Source organism: Dryas octopetala, chromosome 3 (genome assembly GCF_963921425.1).
Source record: "Dryas octopetala chromosome 3, drDryOcto1.1, whole genome shotgun sequence".
Taxonomy (NCBI): domain Eukaryota; kingdom Viridiplantae; phylum Streptophyta; class Magnoliopsida; order Rosales; family Rosaceae; genus Dryas; species Dryas octopetala.
The window spans coordinates 5,774,214-5,801,781 of NC_141368.1; the positions used below are offsets into that span (position 1 = coordinate 5,774,214).

At 36.3% G+C, this 27,568-nt stretch overlaps 5 protein-coding genes across 6 annotated transcripts; 1 reads left to right on the forward strand and 4 right to left on the reverse strand.

Annotated features, from left to right (window-relative positions):
• Positions 1 to 1,230: 1,230 nt before the first annotated feature.
• On the reverse strand, positions 1,231 to 7,227 carry LOC147290074 (uncharacterized). The gene is made up of 9 exons (XM_086235262.1): positions 7,089 to 7,227; positions 5,104 to 6,766; positions 4,694 to 4,920; positions 4,259 to 4,591; positions 3,399 to 3,645; positions 3,142 to 3,270; positions 2,843 to 3,058; positions 2,423 to 2,546; positions 1,231 to 1,722 (listed from the first exon to the last, which is right to left on the reverse strand). Exons 2-9 carry the CDS (start codon positions 6,652 to 6,654, stop codon positions 1,484 to 1,486), a joined length of 3,066 nt encoding a protein of 1,021 aa, XP_086091388.1. The 5' UTR covers positions 6,655 to 6,766; positions 7,089 to 7,227; the 3' UTR covers positions 1,231 to 1,483.
• Positions 7,228 to 9,698: 2,471 nt separating this feature from the next.
• LOC147290075 (uncharacterized) lies at positions 9,699 to 11,052 on the reverse strand. The gene is made up of 2 exons (XM_086234965.1): positions 10,888 to 11,052; positions 9,699 to 10,756 (listed from the first exon to the last, which is right to left on the reverse strand). Exons 1-2 carry the CDS (start codon positions 11,050 to 11,052, stop codon positions 9,758 to 9,760), a joined length of 1,164 nt encoding a protein of 387 aa, XP_086091091.1. The 3' UTR covers positions 9,699 to 9,757.
• A 1,147-nt stretch (positions 11,053 to 12,199) lies between these two features.
• LOC147290076 (ras-related protein RAB1BV) lies at positions 12,200 to 15,754 on the reverse strand. Its single transcript, XM_086238654.1, has 9 exons — positions 15,614 to 15,754; positions 15,409 to 15,523; positions 14,433 to 14,505; positions 14,054 to 14,154; positions 13,636 to 13,701; positions 13,280 to 13,377; positions 12,979 to 13,041; positions 12,793 to 12,888; positions 12,200 to 12,616 (listed from the first exon to the last, which is right to left on the reverse strand). Exons 2-9 carry the CDS (start codon positions 15,479 to 15,481, stop codon positions 12,539 to 12,541), a joined length of 648 nt encoding a protein of 215 aa, XP_086094780.1. The 5' UTR covers positions 15,482 to 15,523; positions 15,614 to 15,754; the 3' UTR covers positions 12,200 to 12,538.
• Positions 15,755 to 18,433: 2,679 nt separating this feature from the next.
• On the reverse strand, positions 18,434 to 20,350 carry LOC147290077 (small ribosomal subunit protein uS8z/uS8w). Its single transcript, XM_086236181.1, has 4 exons — positions 20,247 to 20,350; positions 19,328 to 19,470; positions 19,063 to 19,223; positions 18,434 to 18,779 (listed from the first exon to the last, which is right to left on the reverse strand). The coding sequence occupies exons 2-4, from the start codon at positions 19,458 to 19,460 to the stop codon at positions 18,681 to 18,683; spliced, it is 393 nt and encodes a 130-aa protein (XP_086092307.1). The 5' UTR covers positions 19,461 to 19,470; positions 20,247 to 20,350; the 3' UTR covers positions 18,434 to 18,680.
• A 3,660-nt stretch (positions 20,351 to 24,010) lies between these two features.
• On the forward strand, positions 24,011 to 26,878 carry LOC147290078 (uncharacterized). 2 transcript variants are annotated; one of them, XM_086235121.1, is made up of 9 exons: positions 24,011 to 24,059; positions 24,274 to 24,331; positions 24,878 to 24,978; positions 25,148 to 25,242; positions 25,850 to 26,053; positions 26,153 to 26,233; positions 26,341 to 26,406; positions 26,594 to 26,653; positions 26,735 to 26,878. In XM_086235121.1, the coding sequence occupies exons 1-9, from the start codon at positions 24,011 to 24,013 to the stop codon at positions 26,876 to 26,878; spliced, it is 858 nt and encodes a 285-aa protein (XP_086091247.1). The 2 variants fall into 2 exon arrangements, with proteins under 2 accessions (XP_086091247.1, XP_086091248.1); XM_086235122.1 differs by having other exon boundaries at positions 25,151 to 25,242.
• The last annotated feature ends 690 nt before the right edge of the window (positions 26,879 to 27,568 follow it).

Sequence of the window (27,568 nt, forward strand, 5' to 3'; positions counted from 1 at the left end):
GAATTTGTAAGGGCCGAGTCGTATGCATGCATCCATGCTTAGAGAATATTTCTTGCAACACATTTAGCACCATCTATCAATCAAACAATCATTCATGCATAATGCATTATCAATCTGGCAAGATGGAAAACAGAGATGAAACATTGAAACCAATATTAAAAAGTGAAATTTAATTCACTGATGCAAGAAACTAGTGGCTCTAGATCAAAGTAGGAGGTGGGGTAGTAGTTTTTTATTTTTTTAGGCCTAGTAATTGACTAAAAAATGCCATCCATCTCATACTTCCATACACATTTGCCGTGTGCAATTGGGGATGTTTAAAGCTGTGGTAGGGTACCCAATTCTTAAGTATTGGGAACCACGTACCATCATTATATATAATTATATATAGTAGTTGAACCAATGTCTTCTTGTCCAGGGTTTAAGCTGAATTGGAAACTCTATCTCAAGTGCTTATGCTAATTTCTATCGTGCTTAATAAACTAGACTATGTGATTATGTCATCATTGTCATGCAGCATTAAATCTTGCTTTAATTTTAGTTTGTCTCCATTTTCCCCCAGTGATGAGAACCTACCACAATTAATGTTGGTAATGTTGAGACACCTACAATAATGCGGCTGCAGTGGGTTTACAAGAGGTGCATCAACAGCAAAACTCACAAGCAAGCAACAGCTAAAAATGTCCCCCACTCCAGCCTTGAGGTTCATGTGCAGCTAATTAGAAAAGTTTGTACAGAAAGAATGCTTAAGCCTGCAAGATTATGTCAAAAACTTCCAAATGTCATTTTGGCTGATCGATTACTGTTCAGTAAAAATGCTGCATAGATTCCACAGTGAAAGTACAATTAGGACAGGAGACCTTATTAGAATTTAGAGCACATGTGCCTTAACCATCTCTGTTCCTTGATGAGCATCGAGCAGTAGCAACCTGTCAAGACTCAAGACCACACCCCATGCACAAACAGAAAACGGACTCCAAGTATACCCTTCCCACAGTTCCTTTTTTCCATTTTCTAACTTTGATACAACATATGAATTTTTTTTTTTTTTTTTGGGTCAATAATCAATATGCTAAAGATATCTAATTTCAAAATTCATGGAGTGGAAACGACAAGCAGATATAAACCTTTGCATTGATGCAATCATGCTTCATCAAATACTTCAACCATACCATAAGAACAGGAAATCTCAATAAAATAACACCAATTAAAAAAATGCTCATCCAGAACGGCCAAACCAAAACTTGTGTCATTAAATGATAAAACAGTTTGACATTATTCTCAAAACACGTATGCAGTGCATAAGAAAACTCTATATCTTGATATCTTTCAGCTTGCATGAAATACCACCATGGTGGCTAGGCTAAGGGAATACAGAAAAACAACCATTCGGAGCAGCAAAGATCCAGGACAGGAAATTTCAGATAGTGTTGTATGAGGATCTATGAATACACCATTGTTCGGTTTTGGGTATGGACGGGCTTCAATTGGGATACTCAATTGGCTCAGGCTGCACTGCTTTGTGCACAAGCTCAGTTTGTTCCTTGACATGAGCCTGATAGAAACCAGTGGCTGAGGCAGCTGATGGAGCACGGCCAGCATATTTAATGTCATCAATAGTTCCTCTACCCAGGGACTTCATGGCAGTGCAAAGGCGGGGAGCAATATAGCTATAAGCACCCATGTTCATTGGCTCTTCCTGGCACCAAACTATCTCAGCATCTGAAGGAATCAAAGAAGGATATGCATCAATCTCATGATGTTGGAAAAATTTATCTCCAAGTAGAGAAAACAACAAAACCCAATCACCCTCAATTTCCTAGCAAGTACAATGTGATCTTTTCAACAATTCACACTAAGACTTAATACATCTCATATAACTCCAGAGTTCTTCTTCAATCATAAAATGATTTAAAAAACCAAAATTCTGGTAAATATATTCATAACCCATTGCTTGTCTCTGGTTTAAGAATGGATGATGGTTAAGTTTAACACCTTCCTTCCTGAAAAGAACTTCTAGACGTCTGTATATCCATATTTATCTAAGCCCTAAAAAACTGATTTCTAATGCACACGTGAGGTGGGATTAAGTGATCTTTGTACAGCCACGGACAGCAATAGAAGAACTAGGAAACTGGGTAGCATTATAAGCTTTAAGAAAATGCTAAATCTACCAAGGATTGAGTTTGGCATGCCTCGCATAGCAAACTACAGCTCCTTGCACATGTAGCAGGTGAATTATCACAAGTTGATATTACACCACTACATATATGCTGCTACGCAGTTTGTTAATAATGATTGTACAATTCTTTATAACTATTACTCTAAGATTTAAGTACTGGAATGAAATAAAGAAATTCAATTTTCATACCCCTAAAACATGCAATAGGATAAAATAAATCAGGAAAATGGCTAAACATACTTGGATATCGCTTCAGCTCTCGCTGAATGAGGTCATATGGGAAGGGGCAAAGCTGTTCCACTCTACATATTGCAACATCCTTCGCACCAGCCTTTCCTCGCTGTTCATCAAGCTCATAATAGATCTGTATGCAGGGAAAACCAAGATTACATACTACAGCACAAGATATGATCAACTTTTTATTCCATGGGTAAGGGAACCTGATATAATTCTCTACAAGTCAAACACAGTATTATATGATCTAATCTGTCAGGTTCCATTTTCTTTGTTCTCCAAGGCCTGCCTAACTAAGGCCTATGGTTACTTTACTGGTAAAATATAATGCAACTAGAAGTCAAACAACACATATATGTATGTTTATGTGTGTGCATGTGTGCGCGTATATATTTCTATTTTGCAAGAAAACCAGAAACATAATACCTTCCCGGAGCAAAGAACTAGCCTTCTAATACCCTCCTCCAAATCAGAGTGGTCATTCTGGTCCTTTATGAGGCGCTTAAATCTGGTCCCCTGCTTGTCAAAACCTGGGTGGCCTTGCACATCATCAAACTCGGATAAATTTGATTTGCATTCCTTGTGGCGAAGCAGGTTTTTAGGGGCCATCACAACAAGAGGCTTACGGAATTCCCTGTGGATCTGTGAATTGGGAACAGAACATAAGAACATGCAGAAACTTCATAATGCTGGAAAATATTCAATACCAAAATAGTTTCTCTCACCTGACGACGCAAAACATGGAAGTAATTAGCAGGAGTTGTCACATTCACAACCTGCCAATTGCATTCTTGAATTTGCTTCCGGAGTGTAGGATCCATCTCAGGTATGACATAAGGATTGTCATCACTCATCTGTCATGAAATTAGTGAACTTGTATTAGATAGGGATCATGCCAGACACTACTGTCTAGAGAGGTAAAAGGGAAAAGGGGGAAAAAGGAAGCGGGATAAAGGATTAACCATATTTGGCAAAGTAATACCTGAAGAAATCGTTCCAATCGTGCACTAGAATGTTCAGGGCCCTGGCCATCGTAACCATGAGGAAGCAGCACAACAAGCCCAGTTTGACGAAGCCACTTCGACTCCCCGCTACTCAAAAACTGATCAAATATAACTTGAGCCCCATTGGCAAAATCACCAAATTGAGCTTCCCAGATTACCAACGAGTTTGGACTCTCCATCGAGTAGCCCAATTCAAATCCAAGAACACCAAACTCCGAGAGTGAGCTGCACATACAAACACAATCTTAAGTAAAAGATTAATCAACCACAAAAGCACCAATTTTACCAAGTACAATTCAGTGTCTCATAAGTCATATGATGGTTTTTATCAGTCCTCCAATCTTTAAGATGAAGTATAGCCGTCCTCTAATCAGAAGGTATATATTCTAGGATAGGGAACAAGAGGGAAAACTGGTTTATGTACATACAATCTATGATTAGCATAATAAGCACAATAAAAATACACCGAGGAAAAGCCAGGTATAAAAGATATGGAATGCGTTCATACATAAGATTAATGGCCAAAGGTGTAATGAGTTGAAACTGGATGTTAAATAGAACGTTGTGCACTGGAATAGCCATTTAAAAGGGATGTCATGGCCAAACCTTCGCCATTTGTTCTTAGAGTAATAGAGTACAAGGGAGTGTTAATTAACCTTACTACAAATTCTGGGTTACTACATTAAAGCACAACCAAACTTGGGACCAAAGATACCATATTAAAAAAGAAGGCTTACAATCTGTTTGAAATTGATAAAAATTGTTTTAACAGAATGAAAGAGTAGCATTGTAGTAACCCTTGCAGAAGAGAACACAAAAGAAAGTAATCGCTCATTACCTGTTGCTAACTGTAAACATTTCCTCATCTTGGTTCGCCACAACGTGGTCCAGAGGACAATACTTTTCCCCGGTTTCCTGGTCGTGAATTACAGAATGCCGATGACTAAATGTACCTCTTTCAACATCCTGACCACTCAATCGAACATGGTTACCTTCTACTAGCAGTGTAGCAAAGGCAAGTGCTTCCCCGACTGCCCAGTCAATGCCTTCACCAGTCTCAATCATTTGTGCACGCTGATCGTAAACCTTCTTTACTCCTCTATGAGGCTTAAGGTTATCAGGAATGGTTGTGATTGCCTTTCCAACATTCTTCAAAATCTCTGGTTTCACCCTGTGGACGAGCATAGAAAATTCATTTAAAATAGAATAGAATAAATAAGAATATCAGATATTGCAAAGAACAGGTAAAACTGATAGACAAACAGTGTTATACCCAGTGTTCCGGATACGAGACAGCTGTTCAGGTGACTTGAATCCAGACCAATGAGATGAAAGCCAGTCCCTTCTTTGAGGAACATAATCTTTGCTAGCTTTGAATTCTTCATTGAGAATTAAATTAACCTTGTTCTGTATCCTATCAATCTCTTCTTTGGTCACTTGTCCAGATTCTAGAAGTTTGTTCTGGTAGATAGTTAGAGCTGAGGGATGATTCCGGATAACCTATAACCACCCAATTAAGTGAAAAATGTCATGACCTATCTCAAGAGCTGCACTACGATACTCTTTTAATAAATACCAGGACAGTACAGTGAGAACAATTTTGAGATTTATCATGAGAAAGAAAAGAAACTTTTCTTCTCAATCAAGAATATCAAGTTTTAATGAAAATGAAATAAGGCTGACCTTGTACATTTTGGGCTGCGTAAAAGATGGCTCATCGATCTCATTATGCCCAAATCGACGATAACACACTAAATCAACCACAACATCAGAATGGAAAGTCTGGCGCCACTCAGCTGCAAGCTCACAGACATGAACGACTGCCTCCATGTCGTCAGCATTTACATGGAAAATAGGGGCATTCAAGGCTTTGGAAACATCAGTGCAATACTGTGAAGATCTGCCAGACATTGGATCAGTTGTGAAAGCAACTTGGTTGTTCACCACAATGTGTATAGTCCCACCAGTGGTGTAGTTAGGAAGAGCACTAAGATGCAGAGTCTCGTAGACCACACCTTGTCCAGCAAAGCTACCATCTCCATGAATCAAAACACCCATATTCTTGGTCCTGTCCACATCAGTTGAATAATATTGCTTTGCTCTAGTTTTTCCAACAACAACTGGGTCCACAGCTTCCAAGTGACTTGGATTTGCGACCAAAGATAAATGAATTCTCTTCCCACCTCTAGTGGGTCGATCATAAGAAGTTCCCAAGTGATACTTGACATCACCAGTCCCTGTGTATAGCCCAACTTCATCCACAGGCTTTGTACCACCACTGAATTCACTAAATATCTGACGCAAAGGCTTTCGAACCACATTACCCAATACATTCAGTCTTCCTCTGTGAGGCATTCCAATAACTATGCTCTCAACGCCAAGATCGGCTGCCCTATCAAACATCTCCTTCATGCCGGGAATCAGAGTCTCACCACCTTCAAGCCCAAACCTCTTTGCTGTTGTCCACTTAGTGGCCAAGAAGTTCTCAAACTGTGTACTCCAAATAAGCCTATCAAGAATAACTTCACGGCGCTGCCTATTGTATTGCATCGGCGTCGGAGTCTCAATTTTGTCCCTCAACCAGTTACATTTATTACGATCAGCAATGTGCATATACTCATACCCAATGCTCCCGCAGTAAGCCTGTTCAAGTCGGGTCAATATGGACCTAAGGGTCTGCACTGGGCGGTTCTCAGACAAAAACCCAGACATCCTCCAAACCCCTAAAAAGAACTCCCTATCAAGATCAGCCTCAGTGAACCCATATAGAGCAGGGTCCAGATCATCTGGGATTTCTCTCTCTTCCAAACCCAACGGGTCCAATTTAGCTTTCATGTGACCATTAACCTGGTAAGCCCTCACAAGCAACAACAAACGCATACTCTCTTGAATGGTTTGGCCTGAAATTCCAGGCGAGGTAGAGGCCTGACCCACAAAATTCCTAAAGAAATTGTCCCATGACTCATCAACGCTATTGGGGTCGGCCTCCCAAGCCCGCTGAAGCCCCTCCAAATAAACACTGCTGGTCCCATCCAAGAAACTATCAGTTAGCCTAGAGAGGGGCACTGGGCGAGGAACCGGGGAAGAGCTCGCCTTTGATTTACATATTGTGGTGTGGATGTATCGATTTTCCGAGGGAAGGACCCGCCTACTCGCTGTGTATGATCCACTACGTGATAGTGTTCTCCTAATGGCTAGCTTTGCCACACTAGACCCTGCTCTAAACCACGTCATAGCTACGAACCCAAGCTATCAAAATTTTATCCAATTCACCAGAAAATTTGTACCTCACGCAGCTCAGACCTCAATCATAATCATGTATGTTTTCAATAGCTGAATCAAAAACCTGTTCAAACCAATCGAAAACAAATAAAATGAAGCAAACGAAGCATCATAACCTTATACAGTCATACATACAGTGACAGATTATTAGTGCATGATCTTGAACTTGAACGATATTCATGAAAATGAGATCCCAAAATTGTTTTGAAAATGAAACCAAAAAATATTTAAGAAAATTGATCGATAAAAAGATTGCGATCAGCTCGATATACAGAGAAAACGAAACTGTTCCGTGAACTATACGCTTTGCGATACGAAAGAGATTGAAAAATCAAAAAATTAAAAAATGAGAACTTGAAATCGATAGGGATGGAGATTAGGGTTACCTGAAAGTGAAAGTCAAAGCGAGAGAAGGAGAGAAAGAAGGAAGAAGAGGAAATAGGGGAACCCTAATCGCTGGGAAGCAACTGTGGCTTTCTGAAGAATCTGAACAGAAGACTTTTTATTTTTATTTTTTAAAATTTGTTGGTCAATTGTCTGAACCCAATCTTACTTGCTTATTATTTTAATACTTTTATTGGGGTGGGTCGGGTATGGAGGCCCAAATCCATGCCTAAGCCCAGTGTTTCTTTAATTGAACTCGACGTGTTCAGCCACATTCCTCCACGTGTTCTGGTCTGCCGTGGTGACCAGAATTATTCCTTTCTTCTGGTTCGTTTTCTTTTCAAGCTTACCTCTGCTTACTTTGTTTCTTCCTTCTTTATTGCACTAAAAGTCTAAAACAAACTTTATTTACTATATCACGTGGGCCAGAGCTTGAGACTCAACCAAACATGGACTTTTGAAGAAAATCCAAAGAGTTTATCTGTTAATTAACTGTTCATTATAATAATTTATGTAAGAACAATAATTATATATGAAGAACCAAAATGCGTCATAGACTCATAGTATATACGTGTTTCAATTGTACCAAAAAGCTGTTTAGTCTTTCATGCTTTGCAACTTAATTATAGGTCTGCATATATATTGTTTCAGCAGGTTTCTCATATATGGTGCTATTCAATTCACAGCATATGAACAACTCCGCAAAGTTGTTGTTGACTTGAAGTCTAAGAAAAGCACAAGGAATTCTGAAAGTGATGATACAGTATTGGTATAGGAATGGGCCCATTTAAATCTGTAGATCTGGATGATCTGGATTAATTATTTATTTATATTCCCATTTCATGTGTAGTTTAATATAGAGGTCCTTTTTCTCTTTTCATGTATATTGTTGGATGGTAATTTACGTTTCTTGCTTTTTGATTCCATGTATTCAAGTTGAAGGGTCTGCAAATTAGGTCTTGGTTTGAGAGTCTTGAGACCCATTAGGCAAATTAACCAGCTTGGTTACGAGTTCTTATGGTCCATAACTTTTTGCACAGAATTCAGTTGACTATGCAGCTTTGGGGGCATCATGCCATCATCTAAAGTTGCTGCTATTCTTCTGTCATATATTCATATCCATTCCAGGCAGGCATATTTATTACTGCCACTGGTGTAAATTCTTCTAGATGGTCATTCCTCTGTTGATGATTACTTATGTGGTTGTGCTGATTTTTTTTCCTCCATGTGTTGAAGTTTCCCCTGTCTGGAACAGTCTGAGCTTTTATTATCACAATGTGTTCAAGAAGATTCCTTTGTGGTTCTGCATGTTATATAGATTTTGTTCGTATTCCTTATTGAAGTTACAACTTTCTATTATCTCATTTTTCAGCAACGACCTAGTTGTGAAGGATTCCAAGATATATGGATAGCTGGCATGTAATGAGGCAAACTGCAAGGTAAGAATGAGGCAAAGAAAGAGACTAGTCAACACTAGAAAAACTCCCTTCTCAGCATTTGGTGCTCCAAGGGCCAGATGTGCCTCTCGTTTAGGAAAGGCATTTCTTTTTGCAAATTTCTAAAATCTGATTCGATTTTCTTCTTATCTTATGCTAACTTTTTTACCCCTGCTGGGGCTTGTAGGTTTGAGGGTGTTCGAGGTTTCTACAAGGGAATCACAGCAAATCTTCTGAAAAATGTTCCTGCTGCTTCGATAACTTTTATTGTATATGAAAATGTATTAAAATTTCTTAAATTAGCTAGACTGGATGGCTTTCTATCTTTTGGTCCTCAATTATGTGTACACTTTCTGCAGCAACATTATTTGAGGTTCAAAATGTGGTAATAAAAAAAATCTTATTCTTTAAAAAAAATTTGCATATGAAGGAAAGAATTTCGTCCGAAACTTCTTGAGCTCTCTCTTGTTGGATAAAATGGTGGCCATTTAAGATCACGACTTCTAGGTTTGGTACAAGACTCTTAAAAACATTTCCTTTCACATATTCCCTTGTACCCAGAATTTCAAAACCAATATCTTTGTCACCAATGATGAACTTTGCTGGAACACTTATTTTTGATCCCTACCAAGGTCCCATGAGTTCCCAGTACCTGTTGTCGTTTCAAAAGTAACAGATGTAAATTTAGCAAAGTTATATCACTCGTTTGTCTATGGTACGAACCACCATATGACATAGGTGTAAAAGGGGTCTACCTCAGGTCCTGTTTCTAGATTTTCTATAAGCCAAACCCAAATAAAAGTCTCAATTCTCAAATCTGGGTGTGGTTAGTTGGTGTGTCTACAGACTATACTTACAACTCAATTGTACAGAAATAATTGAGAGCACCAGTGAAGCCAAATTCCTCAAACTTTTCAGCATTACCAACTGCAACTTTCCATTACACTCGCCAGTTAATGCTAACATCCAGAGGGGAGCAACAATCTAAAAATGACAAGTGAGTACTGAGTAGCATTTATAAGTAATAAAGTGCTTTCAGATGAAGGCAAAACCTATTTCTTGCTACTGTGGCTGGAATACGTACCATTTTGATTTGGCTAAAGAAACACATTGCAAATGGAATGTAATAAAGCAATAATGCAAAAATTTTCATAAAAATGAAACAGTTTTCGTCACAATCCAAAAGTGACTCTACAGCTATGGCACTTGTATTTCAAAATTAGTACAATCAATAATCAGGCTCTTCCTAGGGATGGAAATTCAGCAATTTTCAAGGTAAACAGAACTGGCTTTGCCACAGCAGCCTGCTGAGAAGGATCTCCTTCAGATTTATCATCATAGTCCCCCCATCGTTGCCGCCTTCTATAATCCTTGTGTGGTTTCCAGAATTCATCAATAATGTTCTTGTTTTTCTCAGTAATCTGCATGGACTCAAATTTCTTATCAAGACTCTTGGTCTCATGATCATCAGATTTGTTGGTGGAGGGAGCTTCGAAAGGCTTCTGCTTGTTGGCAAGAACCCTCCTCTCATATTCTTGCAAAGTGCAAGTGTATGAAAAACTAGACTTGTTCTGAGCAGGAAGAGTACTGCTTACATTAGAAGTATCATGAGCTGCATTATCCTTGCTGCCTTGGCATTTCTGATCCTCTGATGATGCATTCATCTTGTTCTTCTTTTGTTTTCTCCGGACACTTCCATTAACATTCAGTCTTCTGGGCCTCTCACCATCACCACTTCCTTGGTTTCCATTCACCCCATTACTCTGCAATTGGTTATTGCCCTGTTCCACATCTTGTTGATCCTTTACAACAACTTGAGCGCCTTCCTTGGTCTCTTTCCCCAACTCCAATCCTTGTTGTTGGGGTTGATTGGTTTCGGTTTCAGAGGATCTTCTCCATCTTTGATAACCACCACGGCCTCTCCCTCTACCACGTCCCTGCCTTTCATAACCTTCCTGAGCCCTCCTCTGCTGCCACCCCTCACCATCCTGGACAACAACCCCATTATTATTCAAATTGTTTGCTTCTTGACTCCCTTGATCACCGCTGTCATTAGCCTCTTTGTAATTTCCCCTCTTGTCATAACCACCATTACCCTGTCTGTAATTTCGTCTCTGATCATAACTATAATTTCGGCTATGATCATAACCGTCATTGACCCTTCCATAGTTTTTTGGTCTCCAAAATTTGGACTCCTCCTGGGGCCACTGTGATAGGATCTCTCGGAGGCAGTACTAGTAGTACTGGAAACAGATCTGGACAGAGATCTTGCAGAAGCTTTATTATTAGCAAGACCTCCTCTTTGTCTTCCGAAAAAGGAAGATCGAATCATCGCCTCCTTCATCTTCTTCTCCTCCTCCTTCTTCCTCTCCTCCTCCTCCTTCTGCCTCCTCCTCTCCTCCTCCTTATTCTTTTTGACAAGTGCTAGAAAGGCAGCCTCTGCCCTCTCATCCACAACACCGATGAGTTCCTTCACATGATCTCCAGAGTCCTCACCCAACAGATCGAAAGCGTTCGCCATTGGAGCCATAAAATCAAACTCAAAGACTTTGTTTGCTATGCAACGAGAGTGAGAGGAGTTAGGGTTTCTGATACAGAATATGATCGCAAGCCCTAACGCAGCACAAGAAAAATAAGGTTTGGCCTTTGCTATGTATTTATAGTCATTACTCATAGTCTATGAGTCATAGAGTCAGGGCCCTGCCCCCGCTTAATTAGGAAATTGCCTTGCGCCCCAAGCAATAAATCAAATCCTTTTCTTATTAGGTTACCTTGTTTAAGGGGGAGACCCGTTCGTTATTACCCGTTCATTTCAAGCCGACCAGCTAGTTTGCAGTTATCTTGGCCATACTCCATCACCTGAAGCTGCAATGAAGCAAGATCACTTGCCTACTTGTCCTGGATCAGAGCTTTCACCCCCAAGGAAAAGGAAGAGTATAGCTGGATAAAAAGAGGATTAGATACTGCACCAAATCGATATGGTACAAGACCAGGAAGACATTGGGATGGAGTTGATGGCAGCAATGGATTTGAGAAGAGATTGTTTAAAAGGACGAATGAGAAACAAGCTACACAGACGGAAGCTTATCTTTGGTCTGTGGCAGATCTGTGACTTGTCCCATGTACTTGTATCTCTATGGAGAGGCCTGGGGGATTTCCTGAGGCTGATACTGTTTGCTTTGCCACTGTAGATAATTTTTGCCAAACGAAGATGGATTCTAACAAAAAAGAAAACTCTTTATTGCATCAAATTACACAAGAGTAACTTGAAGAACGAGGTTGGCCAAATATTTATGATCTTCCACCATGGCAGTACTCACATGCATATGCAATTGCATTAACAGACACATTTGTATATGATCTCTTTAATTTTTTTTTATATTACTTTTAAATGTTATTAACTCTCTTCTCTCTTCCACTTAGATCTCTCTAAGCAGGAGGGAAGAATACAAATCTGCAAGAATTATTTAGCCATATGCGCACATTGTTCTGAATCTACTGTTCTCTCACCCAAAGCCCAATCTAGGCTCACTCAATTATTAAATAATAAAAAGCATCTGGGTTCTGGGATTGGTTCATTCATTGTACTGTCAGTATCAGTATACTATTAAAAATGTGGAGAAGCAATGACCAATGATATAAAATATGAGCTGAATGATAGGTTGACTGCAGGAAGGTAGATAAACAACAGTTTGAACCTTTGAGACATACTTTATAAATATCACCAGTCAACAAGAAGCTCAAACCTGAATATAAACCTGATTATCTATCTACATCAAGACAAGCAGCACAACAGAGGCTTATGACAACAGGCCCCCTAGAATGGAAAGATGATGAAAAGATAGAAGATGTCATCTTATAAATTCCACAATTGGGAGAAGAAAAAAAATATATATATAAACTATTTTTAATACTAATGCTGGTAGTTGAGAGTTCTAACAGAGGCGCCCACCATAAAGTAATCGAGTTTCGCCTCAAAACCGAAATCATTGCAACCAACAGAACCTTCCCTCTTTCTACGAACCACAACAACCTGACTTTTGTGCAGCTTGACCACCCGCTCTGTCTGATTCGTTAATCGTAAGTGTCTGAGGCTGGAACCACCAATCAAAATGAGTAGTCCATCAACATTTGACAGAATAGTTGGGGAAAGAAAATGATTCCCACTTTGAATGGCATAAAACTACTGACTTTGAAAAGCCACAAAAAGAAAATATGGAGGAAATAATAGGTCAAAAAAGAAGGGTAGTTAAAAAAATAAAAAAGCCACCTCAGATCCCCTGGAATCAGATTCTGCAAGTCTCTGCTTGATATCCTTAGCTATTGAAAAGAAAACCTCCTCCACATTCATGTTTGTCTTTGCACTCTGCATAACATATTATTTCGATATAAACAAACTAGAATTACTTATACGTGTACACTTAATATCAAAGGCATATTGCTACTTAGTACTTACAGTTTCAAAGAACTTGATACCATACTCATCAGCAAGAGCTTGACCCTTAGCTGTAGGCACAGCCTAAAAAAACAGAGAGTTCCATTGATAAAGCCTGGGCATTTGCGTCATACAAACACATGCAAAAAAAGATAGGGAGGGATAAAGTGCACGAGTCTAGCACCCTCATGCTGAACCTGTCCCAACAGAATACTAAAATAGTCCACATCTCATCCTATCTTACTCTGTTAGGTGACCATTCCATCATGTTAAACATGAAGAGTATTTCCTGCAAGTGAAAAAAAAAATACAAGTTACACACCCTTTTGCTTTCATCCATATCAGCCTTGTTTCCCACCAGTATCTTGTTGACATTGACAGAAGCATGTTGTTCAATGTTGCGAATCCAGTTCCTAATGTCTGCACATGAAGAGGCAATTACTATAATTGCTAGATTGGTTATAAAAATTATACAAGAGATGGAAGGAGTGCCACCATAGCAAGGCCAATTTCAACCTTCCACCTCCTCAATGAAAGTAGAACTAACAGGCACCCAAAATGATCCGCAAGATTGAAATGTCTACATTCCAATCCATTATATTTGAAAAAATAAATAAATATAATTGGACAGGCTATCAAAAATTCATATGTTGAGGGTAAGGAAAAACGAGAATTTACTGTTGAAAGATGACTCATCAGTAACATCATACACCAACAAAATACCCATGGCTCCTCGATAATAAGCTGCAGAGCATAACACAAAAACATAAGTAAACTCCTGGATAACAATAATGGAGGATGTAATTCAAAAGAAAAATCAAAGTTATAACTGAAAGTGAACCCATACAACTACTATATCCAAGAACTCATTAACCACCTATAAAAGTATATATAAATCAGATTTATCCTAATGGGACTAAAGGATTTTATTCAAGGTTACAAAATATTTCTTTTTTGAGTTCCTTTTTTAACTTTACAAAGAACTTTCAAATCCCCCTCCCCCCCCCCCCCTCCTCTCTCATGCAAATTAGACAGCATCTATTGTGCATTTTCCTAATTAAAATGAACTACTATTTGTAAAATTTCAAACACATACCAGTTGTAATTGTTCGAAACCGTTCCTGACCAGCTGTATCCCATATTTGCAATTTAATTCGTTTGCCATCAAGCTCAATGGTTCTTATCTTGAAATCGATCCTGGCAAGATAAAATTATCTAAGAGATGTTAGATCTAAATGAAACTTAGAGTTCATTCATCTTGAATACACAGAATTCCTTCTGTGAAATATATAATTCTCTAAAAGAAAAAACACTTTAATGTTTAATGTAATAGTTCATTAAGCCATAGTTCTAGAGCAGGTATGGGCAGGACCTAATGATCATGCCCCAATTGACTTAATATTTCATTAAAAAATTTTCATATGCTAAGGAGTTTCGAAGATACAAAAAAATTTGTGGTTTAAAAGGATACAAACCCAATAGTGGTAATAAAACTGGTAGTAAAAGAGCCATCAGAGAAGCGCAAAAGCAGACAACTCTTCCCAACGCCTGAAAATTTAGGCAGAAATGTTAATTATTCAGAACCAAAAACTTGATAATTGGAACAAAGCCCAAAATTTTGATAATTAAAACTAAGTATATCTCCCAAATAAAGAGCTGGAAGTGGTTAATTCCCTGATAGTTCACAGTTACACCAAAAATTCCCTTCTTTAGTGCACGAGTTCCAGATACCATCTAAACAATCCAATCCTAAAACATTCTTATCCATCTCAAAGCATTTTCAAAATCAATCCTCTCATAGAGAATCCCTACCGAAGCCAAAATGATGAGCCCTAACTGAGCTCTCTATTTGACCTTTACATAGCAAATGGTATTAAGTATTAACAGGATATTGAGATACTCTTCAACCCCTGTGAGACGGCCAAATGATCATACTTTATGCAGCTTAAATATGCATATTCCTTTTTCCTCATCCCCATATGGTAATTAATCACACCCACACTCACTCTCCTGTTCTTTTGATTATGCATATCTTGTGATGCAGATTGAGTTAGATATTACTCACCATATTCCATTTTCATTTCCATATGCAAAACAAAGGTGTAAATGTATATTCAACTCTCTCTCTCTTGGTCTTCATGAAACTCAAAATTGGATCTTTCAAGCATATCCATCCAGTTACATGCATAGTCAGGTCCCAAAACACTGAGTTTTTAAAAATTAGACGCATTCAAACTGAACAAAACCAAATATTACCCTACACAAATTATTTTTTAACTAAACATACTTAATTATTTTTTAAAATAACAGATTATTCAAATAAAAAGAAACCCACATTGGCATTTGGCCCCCAAGTCATCCCAGGTAGAGGGAAAAACACATAAGATCTCGAAAAGTTTTACTTCCATAATTTTCTCGGGAACCAAACGCAGGAGAAGAAGAATAACTAACCACTGTCGCCAATGAGGAGGAGCTTGATGAGATAATCGTAATCGGCCCGGGCCCTTGCTGGTGGAGCAGCCATCGATTGATTATATCACCAACCCAAATTGCAAACGATTCCTCTCTGCAGCCAAAAATGGAAAGCAACAAAAAGATAAATAGATAAAATCTAAACAACTGTACGAGATAGCAGAGAGAGAGAGAGAGAGGTGACCTGTAGCGAAGCTTACTTCGGGACCTCTTTGGCTCTGCGTGTAGAATACGTGGGTGACTCTCAAGTCTCAACTGTAAGCAAAGCCCTGTGTCCGTACACCCGGCTTCACTGGATGACTTCACTGCTTTATAAGTTTATAAATTTGTTTTTCCTTATGGCAGTGAAATTTTTTTTATTTTTTTATTTTGTTATCTACAAATTTGAACAACTTTCAAAGTTGTTAACTTGTTCTTCATTTTAAGGATAAATTTTGAACAAACACAATTTGTAATCACCCTTTGAATGAATTTGTAAATGTAATTTAGGACGGTTTTCCACATTTATATATAGTGTTCAAAGTTCAAGCACTTCCCCGAATGCTTTACAATGATGTTTTCCAAATCCAAAAAGAAATTGGATTCTGGTGTGCCTGTTTGTTTAGTCCGAGAGGTGACCAGTTCTTCAACTTCAGGCCCAAAGCCCACCATGTTCTCAAAAAAGTCCAAAAGTTTACGCAGTTTGACAATTTAATAAATATTACTTTATTCAAAAATGATCTAAAGGCTAAAAGTTAACTTAGTTAATAAGTCAATACTAATCACCTTTATTGACTTGCCAATCTCTGAATCTGAGTTATTCATTTTTTGGATCTTACTTCAAAGATCATTTTTGTAAAAAAATTTCAAAATTGTAAGTCATTTAATGATTTGATTATAATAACAATTATTTATATGCTTTTATTAAAAATTATTGTTGTTTATTTATTTTTTATCATAGTTAAATGACTAAATAATTTTCAATTTAGTTGATTTTTTAAAATAATGATTTTCAAGAGAGGCCTAAAAAATAAACAGTTTGAATTATAAGATTAGTCATGTAGTGAGCCCAAAAGGGTAATTAGCTTCATATTACTGTACAAATGTTGGAAAAAAAAAAAAAAAAAAAGTTGAGATCCCTAGCATTATTGGCCCTTCTCTTTCTTTATTACTCTTAAATCTTAATATTTCACGTTGCAATTGTTGGGATAACCCAGTTAAAATGCCGTATAATTTGCTCCTTGCACCCAAATTTAATCTCCCTCCCTTGAATCAAAAGAAAAAAAAAATCTTAATACTCCACGATGGTTGATGACAAAAGAATATTAAGTAGATTGAAGAATTGCAAAAACACATATGTGTTTTTTTGTTTAGTTATATTTAAAAGCGATCGAATCATTAATTTATTATAATTTTAACTCATCCTTTCGGTCTATCTCACCACTTTAACTAACCTCAAAAACCTTAACATTGCACTGTGGTTTGGAAACAAAAATAATAATAATAATAATAATTTGGAAAGTGGTAAAAAGGCAAAAGGAATGGAATTCAAAAAAGTTGTGATAGGGAGTATATCCTAAGAAGTATCCTAAGAAGATCCTCTGCCGACCTTCCCTGCACCTACAAAACGTCACAACACATTTTCTCATATGCTTGTCACGGTGTCACCTTTCCAACTCTTAATCTCTGATGCCGCGCTGCTGCTTCTCTCACTCCCCCATTCTACATCTCCATCTGCTCACTTGTTGATCTGCAATTTCTTCCGCCATGGAAGTCGAGAGTGGTGGTGGTGATGATACAGAGGACAGGCAGCTGATCAAACGCTAATTGAATGTAGGTCTTATTAATGGTAGGGCAACTACGGATCTTTGGCAGTTTCCAAGAATTATATGCTTTGCTTTGTCTTGTTTCTGTGTTAACTTAATGTTATGCTTCAATTCCAGCAATGTTAATTCCACTGCTTCCAGTGGGCGACTCCTACTTGCTTAGCATTCTCTCTTAATAAAACCTTTGCTGCTTTATATACTTATATCTCTTCATTTCCAAACATCACAATATTATTCCATCCTCAAAATCCAAATTTTGGGTATACATCTTGGGTTCCAGACTTCCAGTATATATATCAACAATCCAAAGGATTTTAATTTTACTAAATTGCACGATCGGATAATCATCTTAAAACACATCATGCAGCAAGAATGCATCGTGTGAAGAATATAATATAGGCATGTAGCAAATATTGTAAGATGTATTTTTATCATTTTAATCATTAGAGCAATGATTATGTAATTATCCTTAAATTTTTATATGGTTGATTGCTTGATTATGGGATTTAACCTTATTTTAACATGCATGGGTGATCCATGCCACTCGAAGAATGAGTTAATTATACTTACATCTTCTGAAATTTATCGTCTTTTCATATATATTCTCTAAAATTTTAAAAATTACACATACACCTCCTAAAAAAAAAATAAAAAAAAAATAAAAATATTTGTATTAAAGTTAGACCTTACATCTTGAGTAATCTTATTAGGCCATTTAACCCCTTAACATACATTTTTGCATAATTTCTCATCATTTTTCATCTCATGGGTTATATGCAACAGTTTTGAAACCTCAGGAGATGTATGTATAATTGTTAAAACGAGGTGTATATGAAAAAATGATAAACCTCATGAAATATAAATATAATTAACACCTTGAAGAATTGTATGGTTTTTTTCTAAAAAGTACAAATTCTATGATTTTACTTGTGTTTAGTCAAAACCTTGAGATGGATATCCGATACAGCAAAATTAAAGGCGGTGTTTTAAGAGACTTTATTTTGTTTTTTAGCCAAACAAAACATGACAATGATCAATGGAACCAACTACCAAGTGACAAGGTTGTCAATGCCCAATGATCAGCTCTTCCCTTTTTGAAACTCACCCTACCGACTTACAAGTTTGTCATTAGTCACTCCTTTGTTGAAATTCATAACATTCATAATTCAGTCATAAACAGGTATGCAAAGATACCAAAAGGTTGAAGCCAAAATTTTGGAATTGATAAGTTGTTTTAAGACAGAAATAACATCCAGATGCACCATGGATAAACAAACATCAAGCTTGTAGATAAAGAAAGCAAATAATGTGCCATTAACCACCTCTATCAGCACATTCAAGACAAAACACAAAATGAAACATAGAAGTAATCTACTAAGTTCTGAAATAAACCCAAAAGCTCCTCACAAGAAAAATCCTCATCGTCATTCCTGAACTAAACCGGGCCTAGTAAAAGAAACCAAGCACTTTACCACCAACATTCTTTCTTCTGGCCTCTTCATGATCCATAATGCCAGCAGAAGTTGTCAGCACTATATATCCAAACTGCAAGTTGAAGAAAAAAATGGTAAGCTTAACTGAATAAGGTAGAAATACAATGAGGGTAATCCAATGATAGAAGCAAACCTGACTAAAAATAATATGAGTTTTAGATTGATGACTAGCTAATTAATTATACAATCTTGTTGACATTCTAACAATTTATCATTAAGAAAAAAGTGAACCAATCCAATCACATCTAAAACAAACACATTTATTCAGCAGAACCCAACAAGACATATATCCTGTTCCTAGGCTTGGAATAGATAACTGATAATTATCGGCTCACCTGTCTAGAAGGAAGCAACCTTGCAGTCCAACCTTCAATCTCCTTAACACCCACATCAAAACGAGGGCTAATAACCCCACATTTGTTAAGCCTTCCATTCAGTTCGACCACAATTTTACCAGCCCTGTGATCATCAACATACTCAAACTCTCCGATGTAACCTACAGAGTAAAACCAAAAACATAAATATCAAAAACTCGGAAAATATCAACGAAGAAACATTAAGGCAAGCGGTGCATTTGAGCATTAAATATTGGAAACGTACCATGCTTTTGCATCACCAGAAGAAACTTGATGATCACCTTCGATGATGGTCTGATCATGACCTGACGCTTCCCCCGTTTCTCTGCATTGTACATGCTCTTGAGAGCATCATTCAGAACACTAATTCTCACCATCTTTGCTGCGCTGTATGTTTGAAAAATAATTCAACAAGATCATCATCAGGGCTTTTGCATATATATCAGGAACGATAAGTGAAACAAACAAAAACACATAATTTAAATTTTCCCTTCAATTAGTTGCTACTCAATAACAGAAAAAGCATACATGGCTAAATTCCCAAGTGTATCCATATTCCCTTGTCAAATCCTAAGGTCTAATAAAAGCAATCAACAAACATGTTGGCAGCTTAGTAGTATGCCCATTTCTAGTTGGGTGAAATAAATAAATCAATCAATCAAGATTCAAGAATAGCTACTCAACACATTTGGACATCGAGACAAGGTTGCAGCCTATTCTAGTAGCTTGTTTCAAGCCCCTAAATTTGTAAAACCCAATTACAGAATCATCCACGAGATAATCAAAATTTGCCTACAACAGAAAACCCTTTAAAGCATTTCAATCTGATGCCTGGGAATTCCACCAGGGACTACAAAAACACGCCACACCATTTAACACAACTACACATGCGCCTAATCACCACATATTTGACCCAAATTAATAAAAGCAAGATCCAATAGATCTAGATGTTAGTATCAAACTTGGGATCCTTATTCCCCCCTTGAATTTTCTGAGAAACCAAACAGCCATTGGTCAGACAAATTCCAACTACACCTCAAAAAGTCATTAAAAGAAATGAAGAAGAGCATAAATGAACAAATAAGAGCCTAATACAGAACACAAATCGAAACAGTTTCAGTTATTGATGAAGAGAATGAGGCTTGAGAATGAACTGTACGTACCAGAAGAGATGCACAAATTCGCAGAGGCGCCTCCGGAGCTAGGGTTTTTAAGGGCTTAAGAAAGGAGGAGTCGTTGAAGCCGAGCAGCAGATATATTTGGTGGGAATGGGGGCGTGAATTGACAATATTGCCCATATGGACCCCCATGTGGCTCTTGGTTGGGCTTATTCTACGTCTCATTTCAGATCGATTAGTTAATAGGCCCCATTCTTATCTTACATCGGCCCGAGAACATTAAAATTCACACCGGAATCAAACACTAATGTGAGCCCAATTTGAATACTAATATTTGGTAATTAAAGACCTCCCCAACATATTTAGGGCCTGTTTAGTAGCATTTGGAAAAAACAATTAGTTTTTAGATTAGTTTCTCATAAAGCGCTTTCATGTGTATCAGTAAATTCTCGTATTACACGCGTACTTACATATTTTTTAAAAAAAATTTTATTTTTTGTATGTTTTAAAGATACGAAAACAATCGTATATTTTTCAATCTAAACATGTAAATATGTAATACATGTATTTTTCAATTATATGTGTATCAATGCCGTATTAAATACATATAATTTCTATATTATTACGTATCATTTTGTATTCTTCACATATTATTTACATTTTTTTGAAAAAATAAAAAATATTTAAAAATAAAAAATATTTATATCCGAATTTTTCACTGTAATTTTAGAGCAAATATTCTGAATAATATACATATTTTTTCTGTACCATATATTACGAACTATGATGTGCATTTACAATATATACGCACTTGTATTTTTAGCCTTCAGAACGGGCTCTGATTTAGCCTATATATAGCCCACTTAAATCCATATAATATATCCTCACTTCAACCCAATTTTCCTCACTCCTAAGATCTAACAGAGAAAAACTTATATGCACTAGTGGTATATAACTTGTGTCTAATTTTTATTGGTCATGATGATGTGCTAGTCACGATGTGCTGTGTGAGATACAAATTTTACGTATACCACATGTGCATGTAAATTTTTCTGGACCCAATTAACCTAGACTACCTAGTCTAACACTCTAATACCTACAAGACTGGCTCCTTCCACAGTAATGCTAGACATCCTACATTTATATACCATAATTTTATACCACCTTATGTGACAATTTACATGGCATTCATACATTAGATACTAAAAAAGAAAAACAAAAATTTAAAAAGAAAAACAAAAATCTTATCTAGTAAAATAATGACACATAAGATGGTATAAAAATGTGGTAAATATAGCATTATTTTTATAGAAAACATGATCGATGATTCACTGAGGATTGAGAGTTGGACTTGAGGATTGACTTTATAATAATACAGACCATATAGGTCCATACAACTCTTTAATTAATATATTAATTAATTAATTTACATGGAGGAAAGTCGATCTTTTATATATTAATATTTTATATCGTGCAGATATATATACTCTAATCGTAGACCATTCAAAATGCATACAATAAAGACTATAATATATTTGCATGGGGAAGACTCATTCATGCTATAGTAATAAATTAATTATTATATATGAATTAATATTTCAACTTACTTCAATGTTGGTCATCATTAATATATACTTGAATACAAGACCTAAATGACAATCTCCTTTGACCTCTCAAAATTTCAGGAGGGGTTTATTGTTTTTATTTTTCTTGTTATATATAATTATATATATCAGGAGGTAAAAAAAAACATTTGAGTCGAACAAGCACTGAGTTATGCTTGACTCATATAAGCTAGCTAGGTGTCTAGTCTTTATATTGAAAAACTTCTTGTATATATATCACAGATATCATAGGAATTTAATAAATCATGATGAGAGAGACAAAAACATATATAATAATATTCTCTTATTAGACATTTATTGTAATTGTTAGACTGTCAATCTTCAAACAAGAATTTATCTAATCAACTACTTTAGATTATGGGAGCCTGCAGTTTGATAAGAGTTGCAAATTATTTCTAAAGATGAAAAATAATTAAAATGGGAGAGGTTCCACATTTTGACAGAAAAATTAATGCAAATCTCCAGTTCAGTACCCTTGCTTCCAAAATGAGGTGCCCAGGCCATCGATTCAATCTTAATTATTTTTGGAATTTATATACTTCTAAGTACTGCATTAGTTCTGGATTTATACTATTTTGTTTGTACTCACTTATAACACTTCATTTTCATAATAAAGAAAAAAAAAAAAAAAAGAAGCAAGGAAGCTGCATATAGTATATATGTACCAGCTAATTTAAAAAGCAATTAATTCAATGGACTAAAGTAGCAATCTGACCCTCCTTGCTTACCATCTGAGGACACCAAGAAAAGGTATAAGCGTATACAACAAATTAAAGACAAGCTAGGGTATACAATATTGCCAAAGTTTGTATTGATTACCTAATTCCCTATCATCAAACTAGACTATGAAAACAAACACGCACGTTTCCAACACACGTACAACAAATTTTCTTTTATTAATTTACCTCAACAACTCAATTTGTTCATTTATATTTTTTTTAACATGAAAGTGAAGTGTTGATGAAATGTCTAAAGAGGCCCAAACATACAACTAGCTTGTTAATTATATTCTTCTGTTTAATAAATAAAGTTTATAGATCCAACACGTAATCTAAACTTATAGTAATGAGTCACTGTGGAGCCAGGATTAAGATGACAGTAACTTTTATCAAAATCATTGCAAGCACTATTTACATTCCTCACGAGTAAAAGTTAATCAAAATTTAACAGTTCATAGCCACACATTAAGAAAACCACGTACATTTAGAAACCAAAAGTACCGTGTTTGATAATTAATTTGCTGAGTTAGGATTTGGGAACAGTACGTGGTAGCAAAGAAACTGAGTCAACATCTGAGTCATTTATCTAAATTAATTTCCATCATCTTGTTTTGAACATACGATTGAGCTTTGACTATGCATATTATTATTAATCAGAAACAAGTCAAATTAAATGAAAGCGAAAGCAAACAGATACGTTGCTGGTAAAAGAGAGCCACCCCATACCATTATAATTATAAGATTCTGAGTCACCTGGACGTTTTATATTTCTTTAATCATCATGCACTGCTATATTTATACATATAACCTTGTGTGTGTTCATAACATTGTCCATTAAGGGAAAGAACCCATTTTACACTCAACCAAACCCTCAAAGTGATCACACTCTCACTGCAGAATACAGATCATATACCTCCATCTGGGAAAATTCATATACATCATCAGGGCTCTTCTTATAAATTGGTTTTTCTTTGGCAATCACCAGGAGTACTTGTTAATTAGCCTGTACGGTGTTCTGGGGTGAGGAATCAATCAGTTTTAAATGGCATTTTCAGATTAATATCTTGGGTTTTTACTTCTCTGGTTTTCTGAATTCATTTGTATATTGAAAACTGAAATTTCCCAAGTTCTTTTTGAATGTTTAGGCTTAATTTATTTCTTGTAAATCAGTGCGTTCTTGGATAAGTACCTTTTTTTGGTACTGGGTTTAATTTGAAGCCACATGCATTTTCTGTGCAAGTGTGACACTGTGACTGTGAGTGTGTGTATGTGCATGCATGTGCCTTCCTTGACATTAGTTCATGCATTTGAATATCAAAACCCAAAATTTTATTGTGCTCCCAAATCACATTTTGACAACTTTCTGTTTTCTATGTTTCCATTTTCTGGGCTCAGAAGTCAGAAGGTCAAAGGACTTTGAGAACAGAGGTTTCTGATCTCTGGAGAATTTGACTAGTTGGGGTCAATGAGAAACACTCTTCTTCAATCTGTACCTTCCCATCTTTACAACTTTGGTAATCATTATTACAAAGCTTAATTCATAGATTGATTTTTTTATTACACCACAACATTCAGCATTCCCTGCAGAAACTACATATGATGAAAGATTGAAAGGGTTCTCTCTCTCTCTCTCTCTCTCTCTCTCTCTCTCTCTCTCTCTCTCTCTATATATATATATATATATGTAATTATTCAGTGATTGTTTGTATCAATTTCTTGACTTTTCAGGAAACAATGATGTTCAGATTCCAAATTGGGATGCTCAGATGAATACGAACAGAAAATTGTATGTACTCTTCCTTTTCAAAAATTGCATCCCAATAATTTTTTTATAGACATAAAATCACCTCAGAATTGAGAATCATCCATCCAAAACTCAAAAGTCAAAACTATGTGTCTATGTCAGACAAAAAAAAAAATCGAAACTATTTTAAAATTAAACATAATAAATAGAGGCTAACGTAATTTTTTTTTTTTTTTTTTTTTTGTAGTTAGGCTAACGTAATTTTGAAAACAGAAAGAAAGTTCTTATAGTTAAATTTCATTAAACCTCTCTTGGGGAGGTGTAAGTTCCTCATTTATTTTCTCTTCATTACTTCACAAAACAAAAATAGCCTTCACCATAGTCATTGGTCTTCTGGAAATTAAAAAGCATTTTAATATATAGTTGGGATTATTTATTATATTATTATCATTGTTTTACAATTATAGTTTATCCAAATGTTGCCTCTCCAAAATAAGTTAGGCCCACGTCAAATACAATAATGTTACCTCATGTCCTGTTGTCCTTCAAAAAAATGTTCATGGGTCATGAGTCATGATACTGTTGCAGTGGCTATTGCATGGGATCCAAAGCATTCGAAAGTGACAACCATAACAGAGCTGGAGACTTTTCTCTTCCTCTTCACTCATCCCTCGATGACTATCAACCAGGTTTGGTGCATTTCCCTATCCATCTGCTTATATTTTTAGCAACAACTTTTCTAATTTCGCCTACTTTTTACTATATATTTCTTCTTGTATTCTGTCACCTACCCTCAGCAACATTTGTAATTTAGTGAACTCTAATAATTGACAAGAATTGGGTTACCTTCTTTGATAGCAGGTTATCATCCATCAAGTGCATTCAGATATGATGACATTTCCCAGCAGCCATTGTTGCTCCACGAGAGGATTTCAGTTCCCCAACTTGAATTAGTATGTTCATCTTCTTTAGTTGGTAGCTAGATCTAAACAACTAGCAATTGAGTCTCCAATTTCAATAATAGCTAGCGTGTGGATGATTGTCAGTCGTTGATGTGTGTGAGTTCCAAAGAGGTCTCATATACGTCAACAACTGATAGCCGCCCATGTGCATAGGAGCAAATTTCTTGATCAAAGCTCTTAAGCTAATACAAGTAGTTTGAAGTTAAAATATGAAGGGTAACAGGGTACAGTTCTTTGACCAGACACTTAGACTTGCCGTAACTATCAATTTGGATCATACATTGAAATTGACAATATTATCCCTGTTTTTAAATTTAAAAATTACATAGGAGTATAGGACTAATGGGGTGAGGGGGCAATTCCATTATAAGTGCATTTGATCTTGGTAGACCTTGGAACAAGATTTAATGGCAAAGGACTACAGTGATTGCAAGTTAATGTTTACTTCAATCTGTAATGAGGATCCAAACTTGTCTTATATACCTCATAATAAAGACCACCTAAAATCTTTAGTGTTCTGTATTTGATACAGGAACCAATCAGCCAATGAATGCTTCAAATTCTAACTTTGTTCTGTTTCATTTTTTTTTTTCTGAAGGATTTTCAGGCCATACAAAATTTAAGGAAACGTCCAATTGAGTTTAATGACCCCTTGCCCAAAAATGGCCCTGGTGGTCTGGTTGGTGATCACATAACAGCTTTAAATGAATGCAACAAAAACAAGAGAAGCAAGGTGACAAATTCTCAACAACAATGGCAGAATCAGTTCCAAGAAGCATCATTGGGAACACAAAACAACAGGGTATGCTAGTAATACATCAAATTCTTATGCGTAATTTGAAGAAAGAGTTACTACATTTAAGTTTTGGCCCTGTTGTTAAGCTTTTGGTGTTTTTGCCAGAAGTTGCAACCCGTGAGGAGAAGCCAAAAGCTGAGTGACAAGATCACAGCTCTCCAAAAACTGGTTTCCCCCTATGGCAAGGTCAGCAGCCACGAAACATTAAAAAAGTTTACATCTAGATTCCCTTTATTAAAAATCAAAGTTTGTATGTTCTGAAAATTTACATTATGCTTTTGAACTTGCTGCAGACTGACATTGCCTCAGTTCTTCAAGAAGCTTCCATTTATATCATGCTTCTTCAAGAGCAAACTCAGGTATATACAAATCATTAAGTAGCCTCTTGATAATGGGTTTGGCAAAAATAGCCAAAATTTAGCCTCTTGGTCATGGGTTTTTGGTAGTCACTAGTTAAGTGGTCATAAACTTATAATTTCCTTGTTTTTATATGATGCAATTAGATTTTAGTGTTAATTTGCTTCTTGGGTTATTTTTTTTTTTTAGCAGAATCTGTTTCGGATGCTTGGTAGTTCATATATGAATGCTGCAAGTGTTCACACACAGGTAAGCATGCACTTAACTTTGTGGCCATGCATGGATGATATTGAGTACTTTTGTCCTTACAAATTTGAGAATTGTTAACAGGAATCTGGGAGAAGGCAAGAACTAGACCTCAGAAGCAAAGGCCTTTGCTTGGTTCCAATCTCGATTACTCAGAGAGTGACTATGGAAGAGGGTGTTGATCATCTTGCTACATCAAGAAAAATTGTCATAGCTAATAACTTCTAGTGCTGTAAACACCTATATACTTAATGCTTTACCCAAAAACTGTTGTCTCCATTTTCTATTCTGTAGTATTTCAATCCATTCCATTTTGAAGCATGCACTATGGATTTGAAAGAGGGAGTTGAGATAATATTAATCCTAAACCACTTTGGTGGGCAATTCTTATTGCATAGTTCCTACTGTTGTATTCTATTCCATAGAGTAGTACTCTTCAATAGCTACTTCAACTTATTGTCTTTGCACAAAACTTAAAAGATGAATAGATGCACAAGTTCTTTAAATTGAAAAGACCAAAAGAAAAAATAAAATTAATCTTCAATAATCATAGTTTTAACATATAATTGTTGGTTCCGGATAAAATAAAAAACATATAAATTGTTCGTTTATCAACCGACCACATCCATAAACAATTAAACATACATATAAAGATTCACTCATCAATTTTAAACATTTTATGTTTTTAAAGTCATAATAAAAATTAATTAATCCATGTACATGGAGTCCATGATTAGGAACTATCTTGGGCTGAGTCCATTAATCCAGGCGAAATCGTATCGGGCCCAAGTAATTAATATAGTCCCTTTACGTAAAGCACATCAGCACATGGCATCCTCATTTTTCCTCACCGCCCCTCAGGTGGCACGCTATCCGATACCACAATACACGTGTCGCCACCTGGTTGGTTCAGCGACC